Genomic DNA, 23,312 nt, shown 5'->3' with positions numbered 1-23,312 from the left:
GCCCTGCAATTCTCTTATATTCACAGATCTCTAAGTCATTATTGTGTGGACGTAAAAGCTGCTTCACATATAAAATATTTCATAACCAATGAAAACACCTATTCCCACCAGCAGCTGCAACCCCCACAGTTTTCTATGGGGGAATGCAATGCAGCCATATTTACAAAGGGCAATGCATTCTGGAGATTGGCCCCCGTAGCTACCATTATCTGAAGATGGCAGTTGCCCTCATAGTCTAAGGGCTATACATTGCAGATGTAGCTGGCAGAGGGATTCTCTTAAGCACTGGCAGTCGGCAAGCCAGCACTTAGAGCATGTTGTAGGGATGGTCCTCTTTGCAGGTATAAGATGATAGATGGCTCCAGTAAAATCACAACCTTCAATGTGATCTTGGGCACTAAATTGCACCCAGATCACATTGGAAATGCAATTTTTGATGCAATACAATTTTTGATAAATGTACCCCTATGGGAGATAAAATGTTATCCACTGTAACCTATTGGCTAAATTTCTCAAAAAATCTAGAGAATTCGCTCACACATGCGCATCCTGAGGACCGCACATGTACAGTATTAAGGCCAGATCTCAAATCCAGAAGTAAAATGATCAATCTAAAGGTGGGCACACACTATGGGGATTATTCTGGTTGATTCGCTCGGACGCGTATTCGCATCCTTGTGAGTCAACTTAACCCCGCCTTGCGAATGGTGGTATGCCGGCCCACCATTCGCAAGGCGCATTCCTTCGCACTGGCTGCGAACAAGTGTTTTACATAAACATCCATTCGAAGTGTGCAGGGGAACACCCACATCATTCAATGGTCGACGACCATCGAATGATGTGGAACGTGTCGACCATAAATGTTGACATTGTCGACCATAAATGCCAATGTCCACCTTGGGCATGTTGACCATTTCAAGGTGTTGACCTAGTCACTGTCGACAATTAGTGGTCGCCATAGTAACTGTCGAACTAGACATTATCTCCCCATTGACCACATACCATTTCCAACACACCAACACAAATACATCTGATGTCTGTGTTTTCTGCCGACACACAACCCCTCTAGAATGCAGGGACCCCTCTCCTACGGATTCAGTATTGAATCCCGGCGGTCGGGATCCCGGCGTTCAGAATCCCGACGCCGGAATCCCGACAGCCGAAATGCCGACAAGGGGGGGACGTGGATCGCCCCCCCTTGCGGGCTCACTGCGCTCGCCACGCAGCGGGCCAGGTGCCTCGCTACGCTCGGCACGCTATTTTATTCTCCCTCCAGGGGTGTCGTGGACACCCCAGGAGGGAGAAGCGGTCGGGATTCCGGCGTCGGGATTCTGAACGCCGGGATCCCGACCGCCGGGATCTTAACTGCATCCCTCTCCTACTGTATGCTCTAGTCTAGGTAATTCTAGAACTTTGACTGTCTGCTGCACTTATGTGATATTGTTGTATGTTCTATCTCCTACATACGGCATAAGGAAACCTGCTGGTGTCGTCATATCATATAATAATGTCAGCGATGGGTGGCATTGCAAAGCTTATCCCAAATCTCCCTGTCCTACTCCTAGGAGCTAAAGCTGAGAGATGAGGAATGCGAGAAGCTGTCGAAGGTCAGAGAACAACTGGAGCAAGAACTGGAGGAGCTGACGGCTAGTTTATTTGAGGTACAGCTGTACATTTACCTCCACACGCATAACTAAGGGGGGTTCATCAAAGCTTGGAGAGTGATAGAGTAAGAGAGAAAAGTATCAACCAATCAGCTCCTAATTGTAGCGCAGGCTGTGATTGAAAAATGAGCGCCTGGTTGGTGCTTTATCTCTCTCTCTCTCTTTCTCTCTCTCTTTCTCTCTCTCTAAGGACCAGATGTATCAAGCTTTAAAAAGTGATAAAATGGAGAGTAATAAAACAGCCAGCCAATCAGCTCCTAACTGTCATGTTACAGATTGTGTTTGAAAAATATTAGACAGGAGCTGATTGGTTGGTTGTTTATCACTCTCCACTTTATCTCTTTTTGAAGCTTACTGCATCTGGCCCCGTATTATTACAATGTGTGAGGCTTTGTAGAAGATATGTATATAAGTACATTTACAATATCACTTCCCGTATGTGTAAAAGCGATTACAATGGTCCTGTGAATCGGTATTCACATTATACTGCACTGTACAATGCTGGGAGCCTGCAGTGAGTTTCTTTGGGAATCAGAGGCAATTGTACTAAATCCTGGGGGCAGCATGTGCCGTGCTAAGTATCATATATTTGCCCCATATCTCCTTACATTACCCCTTCTGGTAACCCCCATCCCTAAATGGGGAGTGTACGTCACTGCCATATGCAACTGGACATATGGCATTGGACATACCTATAAAACTATCTGATAAATTCCCACAGCTGTGTTACTGGGAAACAGCTTAGACCAGGCATGTCCAAACTGTGGCCCTCCAGCTGTTGTGAAACTACACATCCCAGCATGCCTTGCCATAATTTTAGCATTCCCTAATAGCAAAACTGTGGTAAGGCATGATGGGTCTTGCAGTTTCACAACAGCTGGAGGGCCATAGTTTGGACATACCTGGCTTAGACCCAGCGGCGGCTCGTACCTTATTGGGGGAGGGGGGCTGCCTCTGGCCACAGCGGGGGTGCCGCGATTCAGGCACCCCCCTCACCCTGTCGCCGCAGTTGCTGCTGCCTCCCGTCCCCGTCCCGACGCCTGTGTGCAGTGATGATTGACAGGCGCCGAGACTGGCGCATGCGCAGTACACGCGTGTACCGCACATGCAGCCAACTTCTATAGGCTGCTTGGGCAGCAGCCCATAGAAGCAATCTTGGTCCCGGCGCCTGTACAATGTAAGTTACAGGCACCGGGATTAATGCGTGCGCAGTACCTATATAGGTACTGCACATGGGCATCTGCCGTTTTTGCATGGCAGTCCACACAATGGCATCCCAGAGGGAGTTAACACCTCCCAATGGGACTGCCTTTGTGACTGGCAGGTCAGACTTCCAATAGGAAGTCACTGCCAGTCACAGTGAAGCCAGAGCAGTCTCACAGACTGCATCTGGCTTCACTACAGTGGCGGATTTTACCTGGGGGGGGCTGCAGCCCTGCAGCCCATAGGTAAAAACCCCCACTGCTTAGACCTTACCAACTTCCTTACTTACATCCCCCAGATGACTACATAAACCCTCCTGCCTCACGCAATGCATCCCATATCAGACATATCCTATAAGGCAGTGATGGAGAGCCTTGGCATTCAAGCTGTTGAAATACACTTCCCAGAATGCCCTGCAACAGTTTTAGCATGGCAAAACAGGAAAACTGTTGCAGGGCATGCTGGGATGTGTAGTTCAACAACAGAGAGTGCCAAAGTCCCAACATGACATGGGAAGTACTGTCTCTCTCATATCTCTAGTCCATCTCTATTTACTATCACTGCAGGAGGCTCACAAAATGGTGCGTGATGCTAACGTCAAGCAGACGGCATCTGAGAAGCAACTCCGGGAGGCCCATGGGAAGGTAACGGCCCATTCGCTGGGTGGAACTATTTTGCAGGCCCCACTGTAGAGTTGCTCCCAAATTGATTTTTACCTGTCTGCGCAGATTGACATGCTGCAGGCTGAAGTCACAGCTCTGAAAACCTTGGTCATCACTTCCACACCATCTTCCCCAAACCGTGAGCTGCACCCCCAGCTCCAGAGCCCATCTAAGAGCGCACTGCGCAAAGGTCATGCTCGCAACAAGAGTGCAGGATGTGCTGCTGTCATGCCATTGGCTCCTCCGGCCCAGCCAATCAGCACCGAGGCCAAAGAGGTAAGGGAAGAAATACATATTGAATACATAGTTTGCATTTTATTGTAGTGGTAAATTCTAAATAATAACTACCACATTTCATGTTTACTTTTACTACTAGATCATGGGTCCTCAAACTGCGGCCCTCCAGATGTTGTGAAACTACAAATCCCAGCATGCCTTGCCACAGTTTTGCTATAAGGGAGTGTTAAAACTGTGGCAAGGCATGCTGGGATTTGTAGTTTCACAACATCTGGAGGGCCGCAGTTTGAGGACCCATGTACTAGATCATATTTATTTCAAATAAAATGAGTTATTAAAAGTTAGCTCTGCACCCAAATACAGTAAATTAAGACCCTCGACCATGAACCCCCTTTCATTAGACGCAATATGCATTGCTCCTGGACTTCCCTACTAATTTAGGATAGCTGGCACCTACATTGGGCTACTCAATTTATGAGAACGTAGATGAGGGCTATCATAAATTAGGAAGAGTTCCGGGACTTTGTACTTGATGGAAGGGGTCATGTCAGAGGGTCTATAAGTCGTCTTATTTCTGTTTTGTGTTTTAGAGACATTCCCAATCTCAGTCCTCAAGGCACCTTAACAGTTCAGGTGGCTAAATCCAAATAACTGAGGTACTTATCAAGTCACCTGTGCTCAAGCATGGCTATCACTTAAGCCTGGACTGCTAGTCATACATGCCTACCCTCCTGAAATGGCCAGGAGGCTAATGAAATCAGATGGCACTCCCATGCCTCCAGAAAGGGGCTCAAGTCTTCCACATCCCCTTGGATCCCCACACCCCCAAATCTCCCTCACCCTCTGCTGCATACTTACAAACACAAGTGGAAGGACCAAGGGGACCCGATGACATGGTTTGCAAATTACATCATCATAGCCCCTCCCCCCGCTAAACAATGCTGGTTTTACGCCATTGTATAGTGGAGGCGGAGCTACGATTATACAATTATGTCAAACCCCCTCCCCCACCCAGCCCATATTGCATCTTCCCACTGGCTGTGCAACCAGGCTGCCTCTTCACAGAAGAGGGGCAGAACAGTATACTGTTGGCGTGCCTTGAGGACAAAAGCCCCAAACACACTAGGTGACAGGGGCTGATATAATTAAGAATATCAGCCGCGAGTCCTGATATTTTGCATACACACCTGACATCATCGTAAACAATATTGTTCAGTGACATCACCAGGACCCGCTGAACATGCTGGTCATTTGGCTATATAACCAAATTGACCTGCAATTCACTGTAGAATAGGAATGATGCATAACGCGTGGACAGGAAGTAGAACCTCTAAAGTCCTCTCAGTATTTTCTAACTCTCTCTGATTTTCTCCATTCTGTGTTACAGTCTTCCATTATACTTTCCTGTTCTGGTATTTCCAATCTATTCATCGTGTATCCTTTTCTCTGCAACATTTACTGTCTTCTCCTTTGTACTTGTCCTTCTTCCCCTCTCCATTTCCCCTCAGTGTGTTTATCTCTCAGTATCCTTCATTCATCTTTTTGCTTTCCAATTATATAAGTAATCAAGGGCCTAACTAGCCATTAACAAGGAGACAGCTTCTCACCTGCTATAACTGAAGCTTCCTTTACTGATTAGGAATAAACATCGTCCATCAATGATTTTAAATCATCGATGGCTTTTAATAAAAATAATAATAAATCATGGTCGAAGTAGAATAGTTTTGCCATCGATGACGGAGTACCAGATGGTTTTCCTTCATCGATGTCAAGCATAGTTTTTTCTTTTTTTCCCCAAGGGGCCAGGACCTGGGTGTCTGCCCGATCAGGACAGGAGCTGGGGGGTGGGGGAGGGGGGTTTTGGGGGGAGGGGGTCAGGGGGCAAAGCAGTTTCTGGCTGTTACAGCATCTACTGTATGTGTGGTGTAAACAGCTCAGACCTGGGAATTATCCATTGTGGAGTGATGGTGGAAATGGGGGCTGTGTTCCAAAACTCAGGTAAGACCCATAACTTTGGTGTAAAGGTGGTCATTGAGCATTAGAGGGAGCTTCAGTAAGATGAAGGATATAATTAATTGATTGTAGACTCACTGCATCTGCATACTGCATTGAAGGGTATTCAGTCCCCCAAATATTAGTCCTATCACCTCACTACATCATTAGTTCTACCCAAATTACAAATGTATGTACAAAAAAAGAGGAACGCTACTAAATTTGCTGAAATAGGGTGTTGCCGCAATTCAGAATACTCACTCTGATAGGGAATTATTATTTGCCCAAAAGACGGCTAAAAAGAAAGAGTGGACATACCGTAGCTTACTGTGAGTCTTCAACCGCCTTCCAATAAACATGGAGGTTTTAGGACCCATTGGGTACATTTAGATGGGAGTTCCACTAAAGATGGGATGTTGCCCATAACAACCAATCAGATTCTACTACTTATTTATTTAGCACCTTCTAGAAGATAATAAAGGGCCAGATGCCCTGGAAGCCCAACTATTATTCAATAGTGATAAAAGGGAGAGTGATAAACAACCAACCAATCAGCTCCTGCCTGACAGTTTTCAAACACAGCCTGTGACATGACAGGTGGGAGCTGATTGGTTGGTTGTTTATCACATTCCATTTTATCACTTTTGAATCTTAGTGCATCGGACCCAAAATCTGATTGGTTGCTATAGGCCCCATATATTTACACCAAGGATTTTTGTCTAGCGTGTAACAATGCCAGGCCCGGAATGTTGCAAGAATGTATGGGTTAGAGCAGTGGTTCCCAAACTGTGTGCCGTGGCTCCCAGGGGTGCCACGGAGTAGTTGCAGGGGTGCCCTGGGTTGGTTGTCCAGGACAAATTCAAATTATATATAGTTAATGTAATAAGGAAAATCAGTGCTTGTGACTTCCAATTATAAAATATGTGGGTAAACAGAAGTGAATCATGTTCCTCACCACATAACTGGACCTAAGGATGACATATAAGTGCAACTTTTTTAATTTAATATTTTGTTCTGAAGCTCATGGTATCTAACTTTTGGCCTAGGGGTGCCGTGAAAAAAATTCTGATACTCTAGGGTGCCGTTATTCAAAAAAGTTTGGGAACCACTGGGTTAGAGGGAGAAATATATTTCAATAGTAAATTAAACAAACTAATTATAATAATGTAATATATTACAGTTTGGCAAGTTATGTATATTTATCATTTATTTTACTTTGTTTTAATATATTAACATATGTAAATCATAAAATTAGTCAAATATGTCCCAGTGCCACAAAGATTTGGGACCACTTGTTTGGGAAAAGTTACCGCTTTAAAAGTCTCGAAAGTCCCTACCCAAAACAGAACCACTACAGGGCCATTTTTTCTAGAAATATTTATTTTGTTTATTGGACTACCTTATTTTTTAACCCTTTAAAACCTGATTAATGCACATTTTTCTTGATATACTGTATTTACTAAAGGTCAATCTTTAAAGATTTCTGATCAATTTCGTGTCTATGGGGGGGGGTCTTAGAATGCACACCCTATTTACATGAGGTGCTATCATGCTGGGACTTGTAGTTCTGAAAAGAAAAAAAACACATGGTGCAGATGCACACTGCATATTATTAATCAATAATAGAGGATCTTGGTATATTAATTGGCCAAGAAATATTTGCCCACCAACCAGCTTTACGGTGACCTCATTTCTGGTGGGTCCCTAATTCTAAGTTTGAGCCTGGGGCGCGGAACCCTAAAAAGGCCGACATAAGCCAGTCACCCCAGGGCAGCACACAAGTGAAAAACTAAGCTATAAGTGGTTAAAAAGTGAAGTGCTAGGAAGTATAATATTAGCATACCTCCCAACATGACCCTCTCCCTCCAGGAGGGACACATTGCTCTGCTCCTGCACTTTCCTCTTAATTTATAATTACCATCACCTGTGTTGAAGCACCTTTCTTAGCAATTTACCTGTTTCAACACGGATGAGGGTAATCATACAATAGGAGGAAAGCCCAGGAGCAGAGCATTGTGTCCCTCCTGGAGAGGGTCATGTTGGGAGGTATGATATTAGTGGAAAATAAATAGTCCTAAATAAATGTTAGTGTGTGCCACCCTGAAGGCAACTCAGCCACACCAACCCTAGGTATGCAAAACATCCATTATTCACATGTCGGCGGGGGGTGGGCATTCACACGCCCGGCAGGCGGCCTTAGAAGACTTGCTACGCAGCGAATTACCGCTGCTTAGCGAGCCAATCAGTATCACCGCCGTAGATTGTAAGCTTCACTTGGGCAAGGACTGATGTGAATGTTCAAATATTCTCTGTACAGAGCTGCGGAATATGTGTGCGCTATATAAGTAACTGGTAATAATTAAATAATAAAGAAATAATCTATTAGAATATATCTTAATTGGGCTTTCAGGTCTAGAATACACATTTACTAACATATGGGGAAAAAAAGGATTATCTGTTAGAAAATTCTAGCCCTGGAAGCCCAACATCGATTAAGATGATTAAGATTGATTTAAATCGATCTGAATTTGATCAGACCTTCTACCCCTGATCTGCCCGATGTTAACAAATCCGTAACTACTGGCACTAAGTAGACATTCACTTGTTCATGAACGCTAATAAATTATAGTAATTATAAAACAAATATTTTCTGGTTTTCTGGAACGATTTCTTCAAGCATGAATGTGCCCTGCTGAAGAAATCCCCTGTTCACAGACTGCATAGCTGTCTTTGACAACAAGTGGGTTATTATAAGGGTGGAACAAATTGAGTTGCATGCAAAGTTTACTGTGGTGGGAATAGTTACAAAGCTTTGAACATTAAAATAAAAATATCTCTTTCATCCTCACAGTATAGTTACATTGTTTGTAATCTGTGCTGCATCATTACATTTTTCTATATTTATAGATTCTACATAACTGGCAAACAGTAGAGGCAGCAAATTTGGAGGCTTACAATTATTATGACAATACAGCAAAATAAATATATTTAGCCATGAAATGTCACTGGTTCCTAGTGTTTGGAGAGGCTGCATTCTCAGTGATCTCACTGGTTTCTAGTGATTGGATAGGCTGCATTCTCAGTGATGTCACTGGTTTCTAGTTATTGGATAGGCTGCATTCTCAGTGATGTCACTGGTTTCTAGTTATTGGATAGGCTGCATTCTCAGTGATATCACTGGTTCCTAGTGTTTGGAGAGGCTGTATTCTCAGTGATGCCACTGGTTCCTAGTAAATGAATAGGCTGCATTATCAGTGATGTCACTGGTTCCCAGTGAATGGATAGGCTGCATTATCAGTGATGTCACTGGTTCCCAGTGAATGGATAGGCTGCATACTCAAAAATATAAATGGTAGTGATGGTTTAAAATGGGATTATCAGTGATGTCACTATTTCCTAGTGGTTTGATAGTCTGCATTCTCAGCAATGTTACTGGTTCCTAGTGCTTGAATAGGCTGCGTTCTCAGTGATTTCACTGTTTCCTTGTAGTTACATAGGCTGCATTCTCAGTGATGTGACTGCTTCCTAGTAGTTGGATTGGCTGCATTCTCAATGATGTAACTGCTTCCTACCGGTTGGACAGGCTACCTTCTAACTGATGTCGCTACTTCCCAGTGGTTGGATGGGCTGCATTCTCAGTGATGTCACCACTTTCTAATGGTTGCATAGGCTACATTCTCAGAGATGTCACTGCTTCCTAGCGGGTTGGATAGGCTGCATTCTTAGTGATGTCACTGCTCCCTAGTGGTTGGTAGGCTGCCCTCTCAGTGATGTCACTACTTCCTAGTGGTTGGATAGGCTGCATTCTCAGTGAAGTCACTGGTACCTAGTGGTTGGATAGGCTGTATTCTTAGCTATGTTACTGCTTCCTAATGGTTGGATAGGCTGTATTCTCAGTGATGTCATTGGCTCCTAGGGGTTGGATATGCTGCATTCTCAGCAATGTTACTGGTTCCTCTTGAATTTACAATATCCAGCCTCAAAATGTCTTTTTGTGTCTAGGTCACAGCACAGTTTAATCTCCCAACATCTTCCCTTTAATCTTCCCTTCATCTTATCCTCTCTGCTGTTTTTATTTTCCACATATACATTTCTGTAGACATTTTCTTTATTTCACTTTTTTATCATCTTTTTCTCTCCATATCTTTGTATGTGTCTCGTTCTTTGTCTCTATGTCTGTATTGTGTCTCTCACCCCTTTCCTGCATTCTCTCTTTTTTCCTCTTGTTTCTCAGTTTTCTGCAGTTCCATCTCTCCTTTCATTGCTTCTCTGTATTGTCCCGGGAAAGGTTGTCCATATAACCTACGAGCCTGGGTGGCCTCTCTCTGATGAGTCTTCCTCCTCTACTTCCTCCCGCCAGGTACTGCCACTTCATATGGAGACTAATGTGTGACTGTAATACAAGAGTACACCGCTATACTCACGTGTGTGATTTACATTTGTACATTCTCTGGTCGCGCTGTTTAATACTCAAAACTGATAACAAAAGGGAAAAAATGTTAAAGCTCTTAATTGTCTTCTTCTTTAAAGCATCATCTGAGATATTTTCTTATGTTGTACATTTACCTTTAGAGAGTATGTGGTAGAGGTATGAAGCAGTGACATAGGCGTGCGCTGCCCATTTTCTTAGGGGGTGCACCACTGGAGGGGCGTGTCCATCACCGCCTACTGGGCTTGTCCATCACAGGGCTCTGTAATTTATCAGAGCAGCGATCAGGTTTGAATGACCCCCATAGTTCTATCTTAGTGTCATTATTCACAATAACAAGGCTTTGCAGGAATGCATCAAGCTAACCAGATGATGGGTATCCAGAAGTTCAAAGGTCCATTTATACTACATCTATATATACAGGAATGCTGAATAGAAACCCCCCAAAATTATTATTTTACAAATCTAATAGGCTGCTATAGAGTTTCGCCATACCTTGTGAACTAGGCCGACGTATGTCATGTTGTTACTCTGGGCTTTTTACGGGTGTAGACACAATAATCGGATAATAAGGCGCATTACTGATGATGATTCTCGTGCTGTCCCGCCAGGTGGACACCCTTCTATTCTCTGAGTTCATGGAGTGGAAGGAGAGCCCGACTCTAGAAAGATCCTGCCCCTTCCTGTCACGTATTTATCAAGAGGACATTAGGCCATGCTTGGACTTTGCAAAAAGAGAGGTCAGTGAACACTTTAGATTCAATGTGAAATGTGATTAATTGTGACAATGAGGGATTACCTGGTAAAGGCAGAGTTACAATTGCACCAGTCCTAGCTCACCAAACATGGGCATTCAACAACGTACAACAAGATTTGTGTCCAATATGGTCACACATGTCTGCTCATATGGGACAAGTTCTGTCTGCTCACCCTATAGGCGTTTCTGTAATGCGTGCATTGTGTGCTGTGGACACGGGCCCTGGCTCACCCCATCAGCCTGAGCACCCTCATCATCTTGTCATCACTGGGTTCTGTTAATGTAGGTGAGGGATAATGGTGGAGACCAGTCATATTCCAATCACATTTATCAATATGCTCAATAAAGAGCCTATTGTTTTTAGGCCACCTATTCAGGGCCGGTGCAAGGTTTTTTGGCACCCTAGGCAAAACATTTGCCTAGTGCCCCCCCCCCGACGACATCACCAATCACTGTTGCTGTGTCGACATAGTGATTGCTGAACAACATTGTACAACCCACTATTGATGTAAATCCTTTACTTTCTTTCTCCCTGTGCCAGCCATTACCTAAAAGGTGCGCAGTAAAATGTACAGCTAAAACTATAAACATATCATTACCTGGTAAAATGATGTACAGTGCTCCCATTCATCTCCAAAGCAATGTTGCCTAAACTTTTTAAATAAAATAATGAACATATACAGCACACTGTGATTGCTGGGAGATGTAGTTCTCCATGTTAAAACAATTACTGCATGCACAGTGCCCCTGCAAATAAAGCTTTCACAAGCATATGTATTACCCTCACACTCACAAATATAGTGCACAGCACACACCTATCGCCCCTCTAACTCCCACCTGCCCAGTTCTTTCACACAAATCCTCCCTCCCCCCTGTCCCCACTGACAGCTCCATCATCACACAAGTCCCTGTACACATACACACGTGCAACAACTCACCATGGTGTCAGAGGGAGGGATCAGGCACTGGGCTAGTGGGCTGGCTCACAGCCCTCCAGCAGTGTTGTCCATGCTGCACTCTGGTTCTGGCAATAAGGTAGTCCCATGGCCTCAGGAACTCCGCCTCCAGGGGGCAGGGCTTATACATTTCTCAGTGACAGAGGAGGGACAAGGAGGTGCTGTACGTACTGTGAGTGTTTTATGCTATTACAGTGCACCCCCTTCTGTCTCCTCCCCTCACCTCTAATTGCAGTGCACACACAGTCGGTGACAGTTCAGTCACAGTGCTGACAGTTATGAGCACACCCTGTCAGACTACAGCTCTCTATACAGGGCTCTGTAGTTGGCCCTGTACAGACACTAGTTGTTTTCTGTGGACCTGTCACCTGAAGGCATACCCCCGCACAGTTCACCACTGAGGGGCGGGAGCACGCAGTGTCCCTGCTCTGCACAGTGTCTCTTGTTAAAAAGCACAGCAGCACAGTGACAGCAGCACGACCTGCAGCATGGCAGATCTGCCAGCTGCGCCCTGCCTCTGAGAAAGGTACAGGGGCTGGGAAGCTTAATGATGTAGACGGGGACTGTACTGTAGCGTCAGAGGGTATTAGAGCGCCGCTGGTGGGGTTGCTGCTAGCAGCTAGTGGATGCGGGCGTCTGCTTAATTGCTTCCACATCTCCCCTCTCACATCTCCCAGGCACCGCAGAAATCATTTTTCTTTAAAGCATGGTGCTGGGAGAAATGTTATAGCCACTCATGTGACCTGCTGTTTCCTTTAAATGTTGGGCTGAACAATGGGCGCCCTCTAGTGGCCAGCGCCCTAGGCAGCTGCCTAAAGCTGCCTAGTGGTAGCACCGGCCCTGCACCTATTGGTCAACTGGCCGATGTCATCTCCCTCAGTGCAACACATGATCAGGCACTGAAACTAGATGGTGTAATGGTTAGCATTACTGCCTCCCAGCACTGAGGTCATGGGTTCCATTCCCGCCGTGGCTCTAACTGTGGAGTTAGTATATTCTCTCATGCATGCGTGGATTTTGTCCAGGTACTTCGGTTTCCTCCCACAATCCCATTGTTAGGTTAATTGTCTCCCAACAAAATAACCCTAGAATGAATGTGTTTGCGTGTACATGCGGTAGGTAATATAGATTGTAAGCTCCACTGGGGCAGGGACTGATGTGAATGTTCAAATATTCTCTGTACAGCGCTGCGGATATGTGTGCACTATATAAATACCTGTAGCCAGGTGATAAGCGCTCTAGTACCTATGGCTTTATTAGCACCTGTAACAAGCTGCATTTCTTTCAAAGCTGTACATGATCACCGGTACTCATTTATATATAAAGCCACAGGACATGAATCCCACCATGGCTCTATAATTACTTCATTCATTCATTCATTCAATCATTCATTCAAGAATTAGTGACATTTAAGGTTCAAATTGTGCCATACTGCAGTGCCCATACCTCCCAACTTTTGCAGATGCCGGGGAGGGACAGGATGCGCGGCGGAGGCGCACACAATTTGGGAGCGTGGCCTATCAGAAAGGGGAGTAGCCTATAGTCGCAGCGCTACAGCGAGGCCACGCCCCCATTTTTGCCACTGTGGGGGCATGCCCACCAGCTCTATGAGCTGCTGGCCAGCCCCTCTGCCTGCAAGAATAGACGCTGTGCGCATGCGCACAACGTCTATTCACGGACGACAGGGGGGACTCACAACTCCCCCCCCCTTGCCTCGGGACACTGCCGGCGGTGGGAGGGACGTGAGAATGTCCCAAAATACCGGGACATTCCCGCGATAAGCGGGACAGTTGGGAGGTATGAGTGCCTCAGTTTTTATTATGTAACATTCTAGTGTTCCCAGTATATATATATTATACCACATTAAAATGTGTATGTCAGTTTAAGCCCCTGTACAAAGCCTGATTGTGCATATGTGGATACAAATTTTATACGATGAGAGATTCAGAAAGTGAGAGATTTGGTAAGACATCTCAAGTTTTTTTTTAAAAGCAGCAATCATTTACACTACAAAACCAGTTTGATGTTGAAGAGTAAATGATTGCTGCTTTAAAAAAACTGCAGATGTCTGACCAAATCTCTCACTTTCTGAATCTCTCATCCTATTACATTTCACCCTAAACATCTTATAGAGCACATTACTATCTAAGCTGTGAATGTTTTCTAATAAGCAACATCCACGTCTTATGTTATTATAGTTGTCGGAACAGGTCCTTACTGCTGTAGCAGACAATACCCTGTCAGTGGAGCCGGTGATACAGCCTGTTCTGCCAGTGGTGAAAGCATCAGCTGTGGAACGTGGGGGGCCCAGGTAAATACTTGATGGGTAAAATAAATAAGCACTGAAATTGGAGATAAGATCTGCAAAAGATTAGTCTGCTGTATGCTCCATGCTACTGTGGACTGTGGTACCGAGACGGGTGGATGGGGTACTATTTACCCGGGCCCAGGTCTGATGGAAGGGCCCAGTGGGTCCCCATTACCTGGCAGCGCTTCTCAAAAATGCACATGCTTCTGTATGCTGGGCTGCAGTATGGTGCTGAAAGTACTATTTTTTTCTAAGGGTGCTTGACCACTCCTCCCACAAATAGACCACGCCTCCGGCAAAGTACCTGGGCCCAGCCAGGCTCTCTGCTGCCCTGACTGTGGGGCCCAGCTATTGTTATTATCTAGGCTACCTGTGACCACAGATATGTTCTTTTGTTTTGTCTTCCTTTCAGCGGGTGTCGGGTGGAGGTCGTAACGTAAGTGCAACACAAAAACCCCTATTAATCCACTAATGAATGGCTTATGGGACTTTCTGAGATCTAGTAACTGCAGTACTAATATGTTGCTTCTACTCTGTGTGATGTGAGTGTGGCCATGCTTGTACTAGGACATGGAGAAGAACTTGGACTTCACCATGAATCACACGGATTCCACAATAATCTACCTCCTTTCCCGCATGCTTCAGTGTTAACAATACGGTTTTCTTAAAACATTTGCATTGTATATTTTATTACGCATGCTTCAGACTCTCTGATTGTGTGGGCATTAATGGAATTCGTTTTACACCCCTTTTAAATCTCCTATGATGCTTGATGATTTCTAAATGTGCATAATAATAATAATAATAATAATATTTTCCACACATGGATATAATATGGATATTGGGGGTTATTCTAAATCAATCAGTTCCCGGCACGTTCGCCCGGGGGACCGATTGTTTGTGACTGCACATGCGCATAGGTTTTTATGCGCGTGTGCAGCCTCTGTCTGAGAGCACCCACAGCACTCGCACACAGAAGTCTGGGCGGGGGCATGGGGAGGCGGGCCGGGGAATTTGCCTATGGGAATGCCAAATGTTTTATGGGTGTTCCCATTAATACGCTGGGTGTTCCCATGGTAATTCCCTGATGGTGCGGGTGTCTGACGTCACCGGATGTCAGCTGCCCGCTCTGTCCTCACACAGGGCGCCCGCAGATCAGAGACACCATAGAGGTGATCATAGAGGTGATCATTGTAGTGTCTCAGATCTACGAGCGCTGAAGAAATCATTTGATGGTCACTGGCCATCGAACGATTTCTCCCCTGCACCCAAAGCTGCGGATGGATGATTATGAAAATCATCCATTCGCATACCTGGGGGCATCTGGGTATCCAGACTATTTGTCTACAACAAGAAGATAGACAGCCATTAGGTCGACACCGTTAGTTCGACAACTCATTAGGTCGACATGCCATTAGGTCGACAGTGTCTTGGTCGACAGTCAAAAGGTTGACATGGGGTTTTCACTGTTTTTTGAGCCGACATGTGCCGACAGGCGGTATTTCATGCCCTACCATCCACTAGGGCGAGGTGTGAGAATCAAATAGTGTGCCGAGCGCAGCGAGGCACCGTGCCCGAAGCATTGCGAGCGATGTGAGGGGCTGCGGTTCACTTCAAACTGTGTCCATGTCGACTGTGTCGACATCTGGGTAAAAAACCCCAGTGAAAAACCCCATGTCGACCTTTTGACTGTCGACCTAGACACTGTCGACCTAATGGCAGTGTCGACCTAATGGCATGTCGACCGAATGGCATGTCGACCTAATAACATGTTGACCTAATGGCATGTCGACCTATTGAGTTGTCGAACTAATGGTTTCGACCTAATGGATGTCTATCTTCTTGTTGTAGACAAATCATATGGTCCCGCATCCGGGCATCTGGGGGACTCGCAAGGTTGCGAAATTTGCAGCCTTGAGAGTCAATCAGAATAAGGGCCATTATGCATACTGCACATTTGTCCTCCCCGCGAGATGGCGTGGGCACCTAACTGCCTGCCTGCCTGCCCCCATCCCCCTTCCCTTGTCCCCTTCCCCTCCCTGGCACCCTTTCCATATAAAGCCCACTCCAGTCCAATCTTGTGTTATGGAGATAAGCTCTTTTATTCTATATTTAAGTACCTTGGATGATGTACAGATCTCCTTTGCTCTACATTGAATTAAAACAACCCTATCATGTACTACTGCAATGATAATAAACAGCACTGTCTGATTATATAAAGACCATGCTACATATACAGAAGCCAGATTCCATAGCTAGAGACATACTTCTGAATCCACTGTCTGCCTGGAAGCAAAGCTTTACCTTCCAGCATAGTATATAATACAGGGTTCCCGGAAATCAGTCCCCCTTCCGACCCCCGGAAAGGGGGGCAAGCCTCATGAAATGTGGACAGTCTCCCGCGACCTCCCCTCGGCGGGGGGGGGAAGGGGGGGGGGATGGTCTGTGGGAGCAAATGACGCAAATCGTAGCCCTGCCCCTGCTCTGCAATGCCTGAAATACCGGCATTGAAAGGTGGGGGGTGTGGCCACAAGGATGCGATCGCGCTGACCACACCCCCACTCCGGATGATCCACCAGTCGCCCCGCCCCTATCCCGTACCATCAGCGCCCCCCCCCCCCCGCCCCCCTTCTTCACTGAACTGGCTGTCCTCTCCCGGAGGGGCAGCCAGAAAGTAGGCAACCCAGATTTAATATGACTGTTTTTGGCTAAGGAAATGACAGGGCGAAATTCTGATTAGAGTAAGTATGCTAGAGTACTGTGTTCAGTTCTGGAGGCCATATCTCCAGAAGGATATAAATACATTAGGCACTTTACAAAGAAGGGCAAATAAAATGGTGCATGGCCTACATCACAAAACTTACCAGGAAACACTAAAAGATCTTAATATGTATAGTTTGGAGCAGAGAAGGGAAAAACGTAGTAATTAGGTCTCTTTAATTGGCACTTCCGTCACTTTCCCCTCATGATGAATGTTGTCACATGAGTCTGTATTAGGCATGGCCAATCATTACAGGATTACCATGTCTGCATTTAATGTTAAGTGATGAAAGAAAAATATTCTACTGTATTTGAAATTCCTGCTTTATATTCTCAGAATGTAATCCTCTGCTACTGTACGTAGACTGCCATGGGCATCAGAATGTAATCCTCTGCTACTGTACGTAAACTGCCATGGGCATCAGAATGTAATCCTCTGCTACTGTACGTAGACTGCCATGGGCATCAGTATGTAATCCTCTGCTACTGTACATAGACTGCCATGGGCATCAGAATGTAATCCTCTGCTACTGTACGTAGACTGCCATGGGCATCAGAATGTAATCCTCTGCTACTGTACGTAGACTGCCATGGGCATCAGAATGTAATCCTCTGCTACTGTACGTAGACTGCCATGGGCATCAGAATGTAATCCTCTGCTACTGTACGTAGACTGCCATGGGCATCAGAATGTAATCCTCTGCTACTGTACGTAGACTGCCCTGGGCATCAGAATGTAATCCCATGCTACTGTACAAAGACTGCCATGGGCATCAGAATGTAATCCCATGCTACTGTACAAAGACTGCCATGGGCATCAGAATGTAATCCTCTGCTACTGTACGTAGACTGCCATGGGCATCAGAATGTAATCCTCTGCTACTGTACGTAGACTGCCATGGGCATCAGTATGTAATCCTCTGCTACTGTACATAGACTGCCATTGGCATCAGAATGTAATCCTCTGCTACTGTACGTAGACTGCCATGGGCATCAGAATGTAATCCTCTGCTACTGTACGTAGACTGCCATGGTCATCAGAATGTAATCCTCTGCTACTGTACGTAGACTGCCATGGGCATCAGAATGTAATCCTCTGCTACTGTACGTTGACTGCCATGGGCATCAGAATGTAATCCTCTGCTACTGTACGTAGACTGCCATGGGCATCAGAATGTAATCCCATGCTACTGTACGTAGACTGCCCTGGGCATCAGAATGTAATCCCATGCTACTGTACAAAGACTGCCATGGGCATCAGAATGTAATCCTCTGCTACTGTACGTAGACTGCCATGGGCATCAGACCAGTTGGCTAGAATAATAGATATCACAGCAAAAAACAAGATGTGTTATCTTGTTAAGAGTTTGTAAAATGGATCTACTGGGACTGATCCTTAAGGTGACCGGCCTTGTGTGACGTCACAGTAGTCAGATTTACTATTTTATTAACGCGTGATTCCATTGAGCTAACAATAGCCCTGCAGACCCCGCAATGGCGGGGAGGCGCTGACCAAGTGTGGGCGCCCGGGGGTCTGCGGGAGCTATTGCTATGCTGCTTGTGGCAGGGAGTCGAGAGTGGACCCGCAGATTTACTTGCCTGGTCCGGCGCTCCTCCTGGCTGTCTCTTAAAGCAGGCAGTTTTTGAGGATGCTAGAGGACCGTCAAATTTCCCCGGCACGGGGCATAAATTATTGTTACACCACTGGAGCTAATGCTACAATCTGTGGGAAGCCACACCGCTCACTGTTCTTACACCGGAGGTTATGCAGACCTGAACGCTGCTGTGTGATTTCGCAAGACTATCGATTATCGAATGACTGTGCGCATGCATTTGGGCCGCAGTGCCCGTGCATGATGGCACCAGCGGTTTGTGGGTGGAAACAGGGTGGCATTGGGGAGTGACAGGAAAATTGCAGGTATGTCCAAGCATTTTCAGGGAGGGTCTGTGACGTCTGCTGCGGCCTCGATCAGTCTGATTCTGTCGTAGACTTGTGGCAGGGTCAGAGTTACGCACACTTGCACAGACTGGAAAAATCAGTAGATGCTTACTGAGTTGCAAATGGATTTGCATCTAGATGAAGAGGGACTCAGGTGCAGGTGTGTGGCTTGAGCGTGGCCTATAAGTGCATCGTCCCACGAGGCCAAACCCCCCATTTACCCTGTCGGGTCATGGGCATCAATTTACCGCTGCCCATCCACTAACAGGGTGGACTCCCAACTGCCCCCCCCCTCTGCAGCAGGACACTGCCGGCTGCAGGAGGGACACGGGAACGTTCCCGAAAACCGGAACGTTCCCGCGGTTATCGGGACGGTTGGGAGGTATGGGATATAACTCTGGCAGCTAACCGATCGCAGGCCACTGCAATTTCGCACAGCAGTGATCTGGTCTGAATAACCCCCACTTACTGTTGCAGCCTCCATCATCAAATAAATAGTGGCAATTGCACCAGCCCTATGCTAGTTGCAAGTCATTCCTTCTCTATGTGTGCGACTTAGAATGGCTGAGGATTTTAGCTACATGCATATGACACTCCCACAATACACATTTATTATGTGTTGCATCCAGTTTCAGACCATTTTACAGAAAGCAAAACCTGGCAAAGATCTGTCCAATCAGAATGGAATGTAGTGGTAAGAATGCATAAACTCACATATGTACATGCACTGCTTGGTAAATCTCACTATGTGCCTCCATGACACAAGGTTTGTCCCTTACAATCAGTATTTTTAAATACAATTTAATAAAAAAATGCTATGGTGACAGGTACTCCTTATGCCCATGTTTTTTTGGGGTACAATTCGAACAAACGGATCATTTAAGATTATGACTGGTGCCAATTATATTCTTCTCTGTTCTTTAATTTAATCTTAGGAAGTGCGCGCTTAGTGGTTTGTCACGTCCTTGCCGCCACCGAATAAAACTAGGGGATTCTGGGAATTATTATTTCATTTCACCATCCTGCCGGTACAGGGTAAGTGCTGCGATAGATCTACTCCTCTAACAGGCATCTGAATACACGCATGTTAATGTATATGTAAGGCTGGTCATAGCATCTAAATCATGTTTGTATGCTAATGCATTAGGTAGGGCGTATGTCTAGGCTACGGAATCGCTAATGTTAGCAGGTGAAGCTGCTGCCCAGAAATGAATCTAGCCACCCCTGGAGCTATTGCTAACCCATTCGCAACTGCGCACACATTTGCAGGCTATACGCAAAAACAAGGAATGTACACAATGCGATTTGGGCCGATTTCACCTGATTCCAGCGGATCGGGCTGAGAAATTGGGTGCAATCAGCCCCAATCGCATGTGTATAACAGATCCGATGTGTGGTACTGTGCTGAACGTCCAACCTGTGAGTCGGATCCTCTCCCAGTAACAGGGAATAGGATTACTATGCGACTTGCATAGTGTATCCCCATACACTTTAACCCATTCAAGTCTAACATCTAGTCAGGCTCAACAGTCCTAGCGCTAGTAGCAGATCCAATGGTGAGCCACTTTAAAATAAGAACATTAACATCATTCAGCATTCAATGTAAACCATTTTTGAATAATAATAATAATAATAATAATAAGGTACTGCTTTCCTAGCACGGCGCCCCCGATCTAGATTGTATGTGTGGGGCTGATATCTCAAGCATCTCATGCATCTTATGTGTTTTTGCGGCATAAGATGCATGAGATGATGCAATCGACGCAATCAACGAGATTTTTACATTGGAATCAATGTAAAAAGGCCCCAAAACCCCAATTTTAATTGCTAACCCCCCTCATGGGTGAAATGGCCCCCCCATTGTTAACGCCACCCCACTATTGACGCCAACCCGAAGCATGGCGAGCGCAGCGAGCCCGCGAGGGGCGGGGCGGTACGCGTCCTCCGACCTTTTCATACCCCCACTATCCACGTCAGCGTGGAGTTGATTTTATATAGCGTGGCAAGTGCAGCGAGCCCCGCGAGGGGACGCAGAATACATGTAAAGTAGTCCGCGTCCCCTCGCGGGGCTCGCTGCGCTCGCCACGCTTCGGGCTCGGTGGCTCGCTGCGCTCAACACACTATATAAAATCAACTCCAAGCTGACGTGGATAGTGGGGGTATGAAAAGGTCGGAGGACGCGTACCGCCGCCCCACGCGGGCTCGCTGCGCTCGCCACGCTTTGGGTTGGCGTTGATAGTGCTGGTGGCGTTAACAATGGTTATTGGGGGCTCACGATTTTTTTATCTCATGGATCTCATGCATCTTATGGATGCATAAGATCCATGAGATTAAAAAATCGGGTCCATCGCGTTGATTGTATGCCTTAAGTACCTTAAACTTAAGGCATACAATCAATGAGACGGGCGCCGTGCTAGGAAAGCAGTACCAATAATAATAATAATAATAATAATAATAAAAAATGACAATTAATTAAAACATTTAAACCAGACTGTTTGAATTGCAAAAAAAAAAATTGAACTGCAAAGGGTTAAGGGTTGGCGTATGGCTACTCAGGCTGGACACAGCAGCAATGTCTCACATGCTAAGTTTATTGAATATATGGACTTGCATCCATTAACATATACACGTCCCAAATGTGGTCATGAAACCCTTCTTTTTCCCAACCACTCCCCATAAACGACCCGTTAACGCCTTCAAACGATCACTTCCTGTCAAACCCTCATTGCAAGCGGGATCACAGCTGCAGCTTTGCACAAGCATGTTGCGATCACGGCACATGTGCAGTCTGGCGATAATCGACCAGTGCATACAAACATGAAGTAGGCCATAGCGCGATTGCTCATCTCACGTATCCTACATGTAGGGGTTTATTTACTAAGATGGGATGTTGCCCAAAGCAACCAATCAGAATCTACTTATTTTTTTAGCACCTTCTGGAAGATAATTGATAGAATCATAGCAATAGCAATATTCCATCTCCAATAGAATTCCCATCCTACATCCCACTAACCTCTTCACGGTCACAACTCCCCAAATTTGCTTCCTCTTCTGTCCTCATTGAAACCTGGCTTTCATCCGCTGCCCATGTTGAAGTTCTCTCATGATGTCCTTTCCTTCCTATAGATAACAGCTGTGTGCAATTTCTTCACCTACATCCGTTACATACAGCAAGGTCTGGTGCGTCAAGACAGTAAGTGGCCCCAGTGCTCCTCCCACCAAATTTTTTTTTTTTTTTTAAAGATACCTGTCCATCACTCTCCAGTCATCTCCATGGCTCCCAGTGGTCTCCCCTCCATCTTCTGACTGTGGAGGGAGCTGCTTGGAGTCCCGGAGGCTGATTTGAGGCTCTGGGGGGTGCTGGGTGTTGCAAAGGCTGCTGGGATATGCAGTTCTCCCAGTGGCCACTCTAATACATCAGCAGGGCCATTAGCACTGGGAGGCTTAGCACTGGCCGGAGCGTTCTGAGGATACTCCAAGTGGTTGTACGGATGCAGGATGCCTGCAGTGCTTGGAGTATCCAGGGCAACATTGCAGTAGCAATACTGGCTGTGCCACCCTTCTACCCAAAAACAAGGGCTGTGGGGGAGTGACGGTGCCATCCCCAGATACTGCGCTTTATGCAATGTAGTAATAAATGCTAAACTTATGGTAAAAAATTAATACACTCTGGAACCTAATTCAGGTGTCCGTGAAGAGGGGGAGGGTGTTGATCATGTGACATCAGCTGCCCACCCCCAGCAGGCACCGGCACACCAGCGTCTGCCCCTGTGCCTCCCTCCATGCAACAAACAGCCCGACCAGTGTGTAACCCGACAAAGCCATTGGGTGTCAGGTTTGCATATGCGCAGAAATGCGCATGCACAAAATCTGACCATCAGGACTAGAGACGAATATGGATCGCAATGAGCAATCCTGAATCGTCCCCCTCTGTGTTAGGCTGGGCAGTATCCTTATTATTATTAAAGAATAAAGCCTCATTTACCAGGTGAAAGGAAATTAAGACCAGGTGGCAATAGAAAATGAAATGACTAATTAAGATCAAACATCCGTTGCTTTCTTTCTGCGGATCAATTGCAAATATCACTGTATTAATGTAAATAGATGACATTTTCCATAACACAAAAGTACAGTTCACTACAGGAACCATTACTGATTTAATGAGCCATTCGCAGTTTGACTGTAACACAATAGGATATAAAATAGTAATTGTATCATTGGGAAGCACTCAGCCAATCATAATTATGCTGATTATAATTCCCAGTATCCTGTATGTAACTATAGCTGCAAATTACCACGACTTATCCTGCATATAGGATACAGTCCAGTATTTGTAAGCTGTAAAAATAGTTTAACTCTGTGAGAGATGGGCAAAATATCCACAAAAAGTGCCAGCATCACTCAC

The 23,312-nt window shown here is 45.7% G+C and overlaps 1 protein-coding gene across 5 annotated transcripts in view; it reads left to right on the top strand.

The window, feature by feature from the left end:
• The window catches only part of RAB3IL1 (RAB3A interacting protein like 1), a 33,185-nt gene that overhangs the window by 4,900 nt on the left and 4,973 nt on the right, over positions 1–23,312 (top strand). For 2 of the 5 annotated variants that reach the window (XM_083165722.1, XM_083165720.1), the window contains exons 3-11: positions 1,566–1,661; positions 3,434–3,511; positions 3,596–3,805; positions 9,993–10,118; positions 10,799–10,927; positions 14,099–14,211; positions 14,621–14,644; positions 19,843–19,942; positions 22,034–22,100. In XM_083165722.1, the coding sequence (XP_083021848.1) occupies positions 1,566–1,661; positions 3,434–3,511; positions 3,596–3,805; positions 9,993–10,118; positions 10,799–10,927; positions 14,099–14,211; positions 14,621–14,644; positions 19,843–19,942; positions 22,034–22,100 (943 nt within the window). The remainder of the gene's footprint in view (positions 1–1,565; positions 1,662–3,433; positions 3,512–3,595; positions 3,806–9,992; positions 10,119–10,798; positions 10,928–14,098; positions 14,212–14,620; positions 14,645–19,842; positions 19,943–22,033; positions 22,101–23,312) is intronic. The other 3 variants (XM_083165721.1, XM_083165723.1, XM_083165724.1) reach the window with 3 other exon arrangements.

This window comes from Crinia signifera, chromosome 11 (assembly GCF_055691185.1).
Source record: "Crinia signifera chromosome 11, ASM5569118v1, whole genome shotgun sequence".
Classification (NCBI taxonomy): domain Eukaryota; kingdom Metazoa; phylum Chordata; class Amphibia; order Anura; family Myobatrachidae; genus Crinia; species Crinia signifera.
The sequence above is the reverse complement of the archived record's forward strand: the minus strand, read 5'-3'. Positions and strand labels throughout refer to the sequence as shown.